Here is an 11974-nt window from a genome sequence, read left to right as displayed (position 1 = left end):
TCTTCGAGACTCTTCTGCTATGTTCTGTAAGTTCCTTGTTCCTAAGGGCCAGCCTGAGAGTTTTTGCTGACCCCTCCAGGAACTGGCTAAAGGCTCCGAGTCTTACTTTCCAGAAAAAAAGGGGGTGGAAGAGAAAATGGACCTCCAGAAAGGTAGGTTTGGAGGAGGGCAAGACAAAACGACCCAGGAGAAGCAGCACCAGAGCCCTTGGAGGCTGGGAAGGAAAACAGACGGAATGTGGAGAGCTGGCCCAACTCGGCCAGGACAGAGGCCTAAGGAGGAGGTGGGCCATGGGATGTGCTCCTGGAGAGGATGGACAGACAGACTACAGCCAGAGACGTCTGCAGTAAATTGTTACCTGTGCCCGGTTAGCCCAAGCTGGGCTCTGCCACCACACTGTGTGCTTGGAACTGTCACCAGCCAAGGGGCATGGTGGCCAGGAGTTCTGGGAACCCCGGATGAGCAGCCCTGAGATGGAGTGGGGGTGGGGCAGAAATGGCCGCGTGCAGGAAAGGCGCGCTGGCCTGCCCATCACGGTTCATATGTGCACCGAAGCAGTGTTTGTTTTTACCTGGGTGGGTTCAGCTTCTGATCACAGGAGTGGTGGGGCCTTCCATTGGTTTCCATGGAAACATGAGGCAGAGCATCTGGTACCCAATCAACAAGGCTAGGCTGATAGGACTCTTCTGGAATTATTTTGCTGTTTCTACCCAGGAAGATGCCCCGCCTGCATTTTCCCATCGCCTTCTTGTGTGGTCGAGGCAGGGAAGGGCAGTCCCCGGGGGGTCAGGGCTGCCAGGGAAGGAGAGGGGGCTGGCAAAGGCAAGCATTCGGAAAAGCCCCGTGCTTTCCACTTCAAAGCCCTGAGTAGGGTCCTGCCGTGAGGCCACGGAGCTGGGCTCTGGTCCCAGCCTGCCCCAGCACCAGGGACACCTGCTTGTCTCCTCCCACCCCCAGCTGCCAGCCTGTCATCCGGGACGCCCTGAGTTACTGTGGGGCATGTAGGCTGAGGAACAAGCTATCAGGTACAGGAGGGGGTGAGACCCAAGCGCGTTCAGTTTCAGGTTTACAGAATTGAGGCCCCAACTTGCCCATGAGGCAGGGGAGGGTGGCTTCGGGGTGAGAAAGGCGCTGGTGCACATGTACATGTGAGAAGTGGTTTTATTCCAGGTGTGTGTTTCATAAAGAAGAGGCCCTCAGGGACAGCGAGTGGCACATGCTTTGGTCAAGAAGGAACAGCAGGAACAGAACTGAGTCCCACAGAGGACGGCTGACAGGTGCAGTCTGACCTCAGGGAGGGAAGGGGCTCTCAGAGGCTTCTCTGAGCAGCACCTCCCTTACAGTCAGTGAGGGAAGCTGTGCCCCCATCCCTATCCCCAAGGGTTCACGCTGCCTGTGGAGGGGACACGCACAACAGAGATGGGGGTGGAGGAAACACGGCGACAGAGGACGGGAGATGGTGGCCCATGCTGGGGCCCAGGAGCACTGCTGAAGAGGGCCTGCTGAGAGCCAGGGGGGAGAGGAAGCCACCGAGGCCCCCCATGGTGGGACTGCTGGCCTGAGGGTTGCATGGCAGGAACAAGCAGTCTAGGCACGCCAGGGAGGGAGAAGGGGCATGGCGGCTCAGCCGGATGGTCGCTGCAGTCCAGAGCAGAGCTCAGACCCTTTGGGGGTCAGGGAGTTCTGCAAGCCGGGGCGAGCCGGAGGCCCTCTCCCCAGGAAAATGCACATACACACACATGCACGATTTGGGGGACAATTTCCGGAGATTCCCAGGCCCTCTGGAATCCATGAACTCCCTAGAGGTCCCAGGCTGATTTGCTTTGGGAGGGGGATGCCCAGGGGTCCTCATACCCCTGGTCTTTTGCCAAAGATCACACTGCCTGAGCCGGCAGGGTTGGGGAAGAGGAAATGGGGAATAGCAGAAGCGCTTCCAAGACCGGGCGGCGGGCCCAGTGGCGGGGAGAAGGAAGGGAACTGGGGGCTCTGGCACACACAGGAGCCTCCAGCCTGCCTCCCTGCTCACTGTGGGAACTGACCCTCAGGCCTCCCTCCTGCAGTGGGGAGGGGTGAGGAGGACGCTTAGCCTCCAGCACTTACTCCCTAAGGTCTTAGGGAATGTTCAGCTCCAGAAGGGAGGTCCTGTTCTTACCATCTACTTCAACCCCGAAATGCTGTATTTACAGAGGCAAAGGCTTTTGAGAAGGCGGGACTCACAAAGTCTGAACGAGGATGGGGCTGCTCCGTGGTGCACGGTGGTGGCCTGCCCACACGGGGTCATCACCATGGGCCCAGGCAGAGGGGACAGGGCACCAGCTGGTCTTAAGGCCCAAGAAAGAGGTCTTGGCCTGACACATGGCCAAACGGAAGCGGGATCTGTTTAATAGACTGGGTCCCAAGGCTGCCCATGGAGATCCCCTTGCAGCCTCTTGCTAGGAACGTGGGACCGGAGTGCGGTGCGATGCCCGCGGACGGACACAGCAGGGGAAGGACTACGGGTTGTCGGGAAGAGACTAACTCTTTCGGTGCTTGGCTGCTTTTCCATCCATGTCCTTCTGCAAATTATCCATCCTTTGCTCCAGATCCCACCCCTCCCACACTCAACCCAGCCCCTGCCTGGGACAGGCCACAGAGCTTCTTACCTCCTTCCTGTTCTCCACCTGCCTTCGAGCTGCCCCCCCTCGTCCGGCCCTCAGCCTCCCCATCCATGCTGCCCACATTCTCCTCTCATGCCGGTCCCACAGGTAGGCCCTGTGACCCAGCAGAGGCCCTGTGTGGGCTTCTGTCCTTCTCTGCCCAGCCAACAGGGGACAGCCCCCCAAACACTGTCCAGGAGCCCAGGAGGGTGAAAGGAGGGGACAAAGGGCCAGGGGGTCTGCCCAGTCTCTGCCCAGCAGCAGTCCAGCATCCTGACCTTCTTCTCTTCTGGGGCAAGGCCGGGACGGCGGCCGGGGCATCAGGGCCCGCTCCCCTGTGCCCACCCCGAACGAGATTTGGAGAAACGTGTGTCGTGGCAGGGGTGTTTGCTGATGATTCCGGCAGAAATGTGAGGAGATGGGAACGGCCTGCTTTACACTCCCCCACCCTAACCCGCTTCCAGTCCCAAAGTCTCATGCAAAAGGTAGAGGAGGCCCCGGGCTACCGTCATGTGTGAGGCAACAGCTGCCACTGCTGGGCCGGGGCGTCGGCCTGGCACTTGCTGGTCGCCAGCTGGGCGGGCCCGGCCTCCAGGCAGAGGCCGCTGACTGAGTGCTGGATGAAAGAAGCTTTTCTCCTCCATCTCTGGGGGAAAGGACAGGAAGAAAACAGCGATGAACAATATTAATAATGTCCAGAACTTCACTTCGCATATATGTAAGTGGCTTGAATATTCCTAGGACACCTTCCCCTGTTTAAAGCAGATTGTGTCCCTTACACAGGAGCTCCCCGACCCCACAGGCAGCCTTAAACCCCTTCCCTCCTGATGCGCTCTTGCTTCCACAGTCCCGCCGAAGTCTAGAAGTCAGAGGTCTGTGGGCTGGATGAATCTGACCCGGGCTGGATTTTGTTTGGCTTGCACGGTGTTTAAAATTTGGCCTAGCTGTCACAGCTCCCCTTAGACACGGGCCCAGTTTCTTCTGCGGCACAGGGCAGCTGGGGCCGAGCTGCTGCTCCTTGCTGGAGGTGGGGCTCTCGTTTACCAAGGTCCTGCTGGGGGGACAGCACACCCCGCCCCTGCAGCACACCCCACCCCTCCCTGCTGGCACTTGAGTCTGCAGGTCCTGGCTTAGCGTGTCTTTTGCTTCTTCAAACAAGATTTCCTCTCCCCGCAGCTCTGTACGCATGCAGCAGGTGACCGGCCAACATGCCTGCAGTGGTGAGGAGGAAGGCCGGCGAGATGGTGGGAGGCCTGGGGTCCCCGTCACAGTCCCCTCCTGGGCCTCCCCTTCCCCAGGCTCGACAAAGGGGAAAAGCGGTGTTCCTGTGGAACATCTGGGGGTGCCTGGGGGGAAGACAGGGTGTCCTTCGGAACACTCAGGAGAAGGGGCGAGAGGCTGGCCCAGGCGTCAAGGCTCCAAGAAGAATAGTGAGAGAGGTCTGTCTGTCCATCTCTGTCTCTCCTCTCCCTGTCTCCCCCTCCTCCACAGGAAGTGGTGAGTGCTCAGCTCTGAGGGGGTGGGGCCATGGGCTTGCTCAAGTGCCCACAGAAGGGCTGAGCTGCAGGGCCAGGCCTAGGGCTGCAGGGGTTGGGGTGGGCAGAGACGCGAACTGACTTAGGGGGAAGGTGGGGGCTGCGGACTCCCCTTGGGAATGTGGGCCTGGGGGTGCCCACGCGGCCGCAGCAGAGAGGGGTCCCTGGCCTAAAAGCCGGGCAGTGGGTACGACAGGGCCTTGGTCCCTCTGGAACTCACAGCATCCTGTTGCTTTGTGCTCTTCTAGTCCCTGACCTCCTGGGAGGGGCTGGCCACGCTCCCCCGCTGGGCATCGCTGGACCACGTCCTCCTTTCCGCCTGTGGCCAGCAGGAGCCGTACATTCCCCAGCACAGGCAGGGGCCCAGCGCAGTGTTACGTATGAAGGGTGAATGCGTGGATGAGTGAGTGGATCACCCGATCCCTGGAGGGGCTCCCCAAACCGCAGGATTCTCACTTCCTACCCATGCCATCGGGCACTCTCCTGGCCACTCAGGCCTGGGCCCGGCCAGAGAAACAGTGCCCCTCACGGCACTCTCCTATCCCCTCAGCCTCCGTTCCTGCAGGCACCTTGCAAGGCAGGCAGGGGGGAGACTGAGGCTCGGAAGGCGAGGGGTGGTGGGGCTTGGGGTCTGCCGACTCCATCCCACTGGCTCCAGGACAGCATTCATGACTCCCAGTGGCCATGGAAGCCAAGGGGACCAAGGAGGGAGGCCTAGCTTTGAGAAGGCATGAGCTGCGGGAGATCTGTTCATCCTTGCGTCTGGGAGGAGAGGCCCAGGGCCCAGGGGGCGGCTGGGGGCCTGGCAGGACTTGCAGGAGCACAGCGGCTAGAGCTCCAGAGAGTTATTTGAGCAGCGGCTGCCCCAGGAACTACTTCCTAGCTTGGCCTAGTCAAGGAGGGGTGGGAGTGAGCTTAAAGCCTGACCCTCGGAGAAGTCCGAAATGTCGGCTGCCCCTGTGAAGAAGAGCCTGAGGGCGTCCCTCACTGCGGGGCAGGGGCGGAGGACAGGCCACCGAGGGAGCAGGACAAACTCCACCTGCCATCAGAAACCCCTCCAGTGTCCAGCAGGCCCAGCAAGCTGATCATGGCACACAATTCACACACACACACACACACACACACAGACACACACACACACAGAGACACAGACACACACATAAACACACAGACACACAGACACACAGACACACAGACACACACACACACACACTCAGAGGCTGGAGGGAGGGGATCTGGCTGTTTTTCCAGAATGGCATAGCAAATTGCCAGTCATCCCTAAAGACGGAGCTGACCCAGGCAAACAGGAAAGGGGTGGGAGGAAACCCTGCAGGCCAAGTCAGAGACAGCCAGGCGCTCTCCTCGGCGTGGCACTGTCCCGCCGGCTGGCCAGGGCCAGGCACAGGGAGGGCTGCCGGGGTGTGGGCAGAGGACGGGCTGGAGCAGACCTGTGGCCTTTGTGTCCCATCCCTCTTGCAGAGGGGCTCCCTCCCAGCCAGGAAGGGAGCTGGGCTGCCTGCCACCAGCTGCTGCGTATCCTGAGCAAGTGAAGTCCTCTTGGAACGTCAGCTTCTCCCCCGACTGGTGGGCCTGGCCTGTCTCCCAGGATTCGTGGAGACAGGGTGGCTGAGTGCTTGACACATGGAAAAGGCAGTGCTCGTGTGAGGCGGCCGCGCCAGCTGGAAATCGGTGTCCCTGGGACTCACTTTCCCGGCAGCCACAATTGAGAAATACTTACCGAGCATCTACTGTGTTCTGGGTTAAGACCGTGGGTTTAGGGGTCACACTGACCTGGGTCTGAATCTCAGCTCCACCCTTTCCCAGCTGTGTCATCTGACACGTGTTTCTTAAATCCAGCAAGCCTCAGTTTACCCACCTGTTAAGATGAGGATGGTACAAGGGCCCAAATCCCTGGGTTGCACGAGGACAAGATGGGATCATCTATGTAAAACTCCTATCAGCGGCTCTTGGTAAAAGCCAGCTTTTGGCTGCAGTGGTTGTCAGGGGCTAGGGACACAAGACCAACGGTCCCTGCCCTGGCGGAGCTCACAGGCTGGCAGGACGGACATTTAACAATATTTACTCGAAGAAGTACAAGAGACTTGACCTAGCTGCTGACTTGGAGTGACCCTCACTCTGGAGGGCTTATTTGAGTCCATCTGTTACAACCCAGGGCTCCCCTGCCAGGAGCTCGCACCCGGTCTGCGCAACCCCGGGGGTGAGGAGACTCACCTGCCTGCCTTCTCTTGGGTTGCACCCCTGCAGCAGGACCAGGGAGCCTGGGGTGACTGAGGTGGAGCTGACGGTCAGGCACTTTCCCTGCTGCTGGATGAGATGGTCGCTGAAGAGCCACGCCTGGAAGACAGGGACATGAGTGGCTGAGTCCCAGCGTATGGTGATGGAGGGGGAGGTGGGTAGACAGGTGAGAAAACAAATACTGTGTATGTTGGTAGAATTTTCTACAAATAATAAGAGTGAGTATATGGGTATTCACTGTACCGTTCTTTCAACTTTTCTGTATGTTTGGAAGTTTTCATAATAAAAGCATCGGGGGGAGCTTGGCTGGAGCTGGCCAGAGGACAATCCAAGATGTACCAAGGGATGCTCTATGGGGGGGACAGGGAGAGACAGGACGCGGGACCAGGGCGGCCAGGGGATCTCTACGCCCGGCTCTTGTTTTGACATGGGTGCAGTGACCCTCGTTGTGGCACACTCACGTACACACAGAAGTCTTGGGAGCCCTGCTGCCCGTGATACACTTGGACCACAGTGGCATCCCAGGAGAGAAGTGGTGCCGTCTGGATAGCATTTCTCCCCAAAGGAGAAAGTGGGTGGTAACCAGGGGGCAACTGTGTGACCGGTTGGAAAAGGGCTGGGAATGTGGCAGAAGCAGACCCAAGGAGCAGTGTGAGGGGTCAGTGTGCATAGTCCCTGGGGAAGTGGGTTTGTGGAGGGTATAAGCAGAGAGAAAATGGAATGAGCGAGGGAAGCCCTCCCCCACAACTCCTGGACAATGACCCTGGCTCCCTGCCCCCTCCTGGTTCTGACCTCAAGGCCCTAAGCAGCTTACCTGGGGTGCTGGGGGGTTCTTCGCAGATCCCCTGCAGATCCCCATTCCAAGCAGGAAGTTCCCAGCTGAATCCTGGCCCTGGGATTCTAGGCAATTAACCCCTTGCTTAATGATGCCAGGGAGCACTTCCTTCACGGGGACTCTGAGGGAAAAGGGAGCAGTCAGGCTCGTCCTTTGCCCTCTCCAGGCTTACTCACCCTCAGCCAGAGGGCAATGCTCAGGCGGCTTCCCGGGCATCATGCCCTTGGTCTCAGCATCACGGGAAGGGACCCGGGGAGCAGCCCTAGCCGGCAGGGGCAGGAGGGCAAGGGACCGGGGAAGGGGCGGGGATACCTGTGGTAAGACTGAGCCTCGCCCCACCGGGTCTGAGCAGCTGTGGGAGCCCCAGGGGCCAACCAGGCCCCCCCCCACCATAAACCCAGGGCTCCCCAGTCCAGAAAGAAGAAAACCTGGGGAGAGACTGGGGCCTAAATATGGACTCGATATGACATCTCAAAATGACAGGGAAGAGGTCACTTTGGAGAGGCAAATTTCAGACCCACAAATAGGAAAATGTTCAATCTCACTAATGATTAAAGAAATACATATCAAAGAGTTACCACTGTTTACCATATATATGTGCATAAGATACAATATGTAATAAATATGTATTATTTCTATATGTTTATTTATACAAAATATATCATAGGAATTATATCAACACCAATCAATATCAATTCCCAGTGTTGGCAATAGCTAGGAGATCAGATCTTCTCGTACCCTACAGGGGAGAGCATAAATTGGCCCAATGGTTCTGGAGGGTAATGTGGCATGATGTATCCAAAGCCTTAAAAATGTGTACACATAGATAAACGGGGTTAAGAGCTACAAACTTTCAGTTATAAAATAAGTCACAGAGATAAAGTCCAGCATAGGAAATATAGTCAACAATTCTGTAATAACACCGTATGGTGACAGGTGGTGACTAAGCACACTTATCATGGGGATCATTGCATAATGTAGAGAATTGTTCAATTACTGTGTTGAACACATGAAATGAATATAACACTGTATGTCAGCTGTATTTCAATAATAAAAAACACACAAAAAATAATGTGCATACCTTTGACCTAACAATCCCAAGGCTACTTCTGGAAATTTGTTATCCTGCAGCAATAATTTTGGATGTTTGCAGAATGATTGGTTATACTGAAAACATAGATATCCAACAATAGGGGATGGGCTAAATAAATACTGATTCATCGGTAGGATGGAAAACCCCATAGCCATCAAAAATGACTCCAGGGGCGCCTGGGTGGTTCAGTCATTGAGTGTCTGCCTTCGGCTCAGGGCGTGATCCTGGCGTTCTGGGATCGAGCCCCACATCAGGCTCCTCCGCTGGGAGCCTGCTTCTTCCTCTCCCACTCCCTCTGCTGTGTTCCCTCTCTCACTGGCTGTCTCTCTCTCTCTGTCAAATAAATAAATAAAATCTTAAAAAAAAAAATGACTCCAAATGAGTATCTGATCAGATGGAAAAATGTTTACAACATACTGTTAAATAAAACAGGCGTGTTTCAAAATATTACTTAAAAATTTATATGCACAGGAAAATATGCTTAAATACACATCTCTCTCTCTCTCTCTCTCACACACACACACACACACACACACACACACACACACACACACACACACACGACACAATTGTCTTACTCTGTGGATAATAAAACTAAAGGAGCTGCTGGCCCCAGCTGATGCAGGCTTGCTGTATCCCTGGGTTTAGAAGGTCAGACACACTCTTGGGTTATGGCCCCGGGGGGTGATGGGGCTTAGAGTCAGGCCATGTACCTAATCTTAACCACCACTTGTTACCTCCCTCCGAAGAGTACCCAGGTGGGCTGGGGAGGGCGGCATCGTAACACTTCTGGCATTCTTTGATCTCAACCAAACCAGGTCTTCCTTCCTCAGCTCTGGGCGGAAGCCCCCAGAACCCCCAAACCATGAGCCACTCTCACAGAGCCTCAGGAAGACACCTTCACTTTCCCTCGCACGCTCCTGGCAGGAGTGTGCACGCCTCCAGGCCCCACTTGAGAGTTTGCAATAATTCTAGACCACAGGTTGAAAACTGCTGGCCCCCAAGCTGAATATGGCCCCAAACATATTTTTTTTTCAGCTTAGAAAGTCATCTTTATTGGTTTCTTGCTGCCTCACAGAGCATCAGGGTCCATCCCTCCCGGAAATATGGCGTCTGAAGAGATAAATATTTTGCCCCCAACTTATCAGTAGAGGGAAGTTTAATAAAAGTAGTAATACAATAATAATGACTATAATCAATAATAAAATGCTCCCTATGATCCTCTAATGCACAGGTGGTTGAAGCTTTGAGAAAGAGGGCCTTTCTGGGAAGGGGCAGAGTGTGCCTGGAGACCCTCCAGCAGCCCCCATCAGGCGCCATCTCCCACCAAGTAGCCTTTATCAATACCCTCCCCATCCTGTGTCTGGGGCGGATTAGATGCCATGTCAGTTGGTTCAAAGGCCCCTCTGCCAAGCTCCTCCGCAGAGAGAAAGGCCCCTATCAGTAGTGTTCTCCTCCCGGCTCCCCTGGGCTCTCTGCTGCTCTTCACTGCTCTTCCTTTATTCCTCCCCTTTTCCTCTGGATGCCTCTCCCCTCCTGCCAGTCACTAACGCTGCCTCTTCTCCTTCCTTTCCTTCCCCTTCTCTCTCCCACTTCCTTCACCTACATCCTCCCTGCTCCTTGTCTATCCTCCTTTCCTTTGAAAAAAAAATATTTTATTTTTTAAGTAATCTCTCCACCCAAAGTGGGCTTGAACTCTCAACCCTGAGATCAAGAGTCGCATGCTCTATTGCCTGAGCCAGCCAGGCGCCCCCTCTTCCTTTCCTTTGGATCAGACTCTGTCTTTCCTACCTTGACCCTGAGCAGAGACCATGCTATGCCCCAAGTTGGCCTCACCTAGAGGTTGGACAGTCCACACCCAAGACCCCAGATTGCTCCCAGGGACCTAGTCCTTCTCCAGCCCTCATCCCGCCTCTTGCTTGCAGGCTTTCTGAGGCTTGGCCCACGGAAGGAGAACTTGGGCACAATCGTTGCTGGACTCCAGGGAGTTATTCTATTCCCAGTAGCTAGCACAGATAGGGGCTGGGAGCAGAGGGGAAAGGCAGGATAAGGGCTGGGAGCCAGGGCCCTCAGGTCCTGGGTACCCAGACCAGCCTCCGAATCACTCTCCAACCCAGGCCCTCCCTGAGTCTGAATTTCCACACAACCCCGGGCCAGCAGGAGCAGGAAATGCCTCAAGCTCTTTGCTCATTCCTGTCTCTCGGTCCTGGAATCGGGGGTGAGCCCTGCCAGGGCGTGTCAAGGGGAGCCCTCTGATTCAGGGGTTAGGGGGAGGCTCCGGCCTCAAACACATTTTGTCTGACCTGCATATCGTGGTTGTTGTTGCTTTAATTAACTGGCAATATTAAAAAGCTGAAGGTTACACAAAGAAATCTGAATCCAGCTTGAGAACATAGGAACACCAGGCCACACTGAGCTTGCACTCCCGCGAGGCGCTCGAGGCACTAACACAGGGTTGTGCTGCCCCCTGGGGGACGGGCTTCTGCATCCCAGCGAGGCCTTGGTCCCCACAACTCCCTCCCGTCTCATTGCTGCCCACCCGATTGGTTTGCATCACCCAACTGAGCGCTGTAGGACTTGAATCCGTAACCTCCACCAGGGGCGAGGGGCTTGGGATGCAAGGACTCCACCCCCTCTGCTCCATCCAGGGGCAACCTGTTCTCTTGCCCTGCTCTGTGGAGACGAGATGCCTGCTGAGGCCCCTCGGACCTGCTCAAGAATGCGGCCCAAGCTGTTCCAGATCCTTCTACACGCTTCCTCTCCCTGTCCCCGGTCCTAAGGGAGATGTGCAGGGTGTTCAGCTTTCAGAACTGAGGGGGGCACGGTCCACGTGTGGCAAGAGCCACTGGCATGAAGGCCTGCTCACTGATGCTTACGGGGGAAACACGGGGCTTGGGCAATAATCTCCAAACCCGATGTGGCTCGTGAGGGGTCTGTGTGGCCGCAGCCCTGGAGACGCTGGCACGGTCATCTCCACCTCTCCCTCGGCTTCCCGCAGAGCCCAGCTCCGTGACACCTGCGTCTGCCTCCCTCTCTGTGGGCCTCCTCCCAGCTGGGCTGCCATTAGCCCTTATGAGGCCTTTGGAGACACAGCAAAAGCATGCCTTCCTCGAGACAGTTACTTCCAGCTGTTAGAAGACTGTCATCATATACCGGGGTTTTGTTAGAAGACTCTTACTGCCATCTGCCAGGAAGTGTCGTAATCAATGTACGCTATCCACTGTGTGGTTAGCACCCCGGCAGATGTGGTGTGCACAGCTTGCACTACTGTTCCTGACCGTCCTAATGAAAGTACTACATTCGCAGTGCTCGAGGCCAACTGCAGAACTCTGATTTCCAGGGATGGGGATGGGGAGGGGGGCAGCTGTGCTGGGATTGGAGGCGGGCCTCCCTTCGCCTCCTCAGTCTCCCCACTGACCGTCTGCAAGTGGGGCCCAACCGTTAGGATCCCCTGTGGGAGGAAAGCTGGTCTCATTGGGCATACAGAGGTCCTTCCCAACCGATGACCTGAGCCGATGCTGGCCCCTCACCCCGAGCACTGAGGCAGAACCGGAAGAGCGGACCGGGGATGAGTAACCTGGACAGGAAAGAGGTGCCAGCTTCCATCTTACGACACGAG

At 56.2% G+C, this 11974-nt stretch overlaps 1 protein-coding gene across 1 annotated transcript in view; it reads right to left on the bottom strand.

Moving 5' to 3' along the window:
* Positions 1-1143: 1143 nt before the first annotated feature.
* The window catches only part of GALNT16 (polypeptide N-acetylgalactosaminyltransferase 16), an 87392-nt gene continuing 76561 nt past the window's right edge, over positions 1144-11974 (bottom strand). The window contains exons 13-15 of the mRNA XM_045807952.2: positions 7242-7383; positions 6404-6526; positions 1144-3282 (exon numbers count right to left, since the gene is read on the bottom strand). Of these exons, the coding sequence (XP_045663908.1) occupies positions 3145-3282; positions 6404-6526; positions 7242-7383 (403 nt within the window). The 3' untranslated portion in view covers positions 1144-3144. The remainder of the gene's footprint in view (positions 3283-6403; positions 6527-7241; positions 7384-11974) is intronic.

The sequence above is a fragment of the Ursus americanus genome, chromosome 26, assembly GCF_024610735.1.
Source record: "Ursus americanus isolate L20-20 chromosome 26, mUrsAme1.1.p, whole genome shotgun sequence".
Classification (NCBI taxonomy): Eukaryota; Metazoa; Chordata; class Mammalia; order Carnivora; family Ursidae; genus Ursus; species Ursus americanus.
Note: the sequence above shows the minus strand (reverse complement) of the source record. Positions and strands in the feature narration are given on the sequence as shown.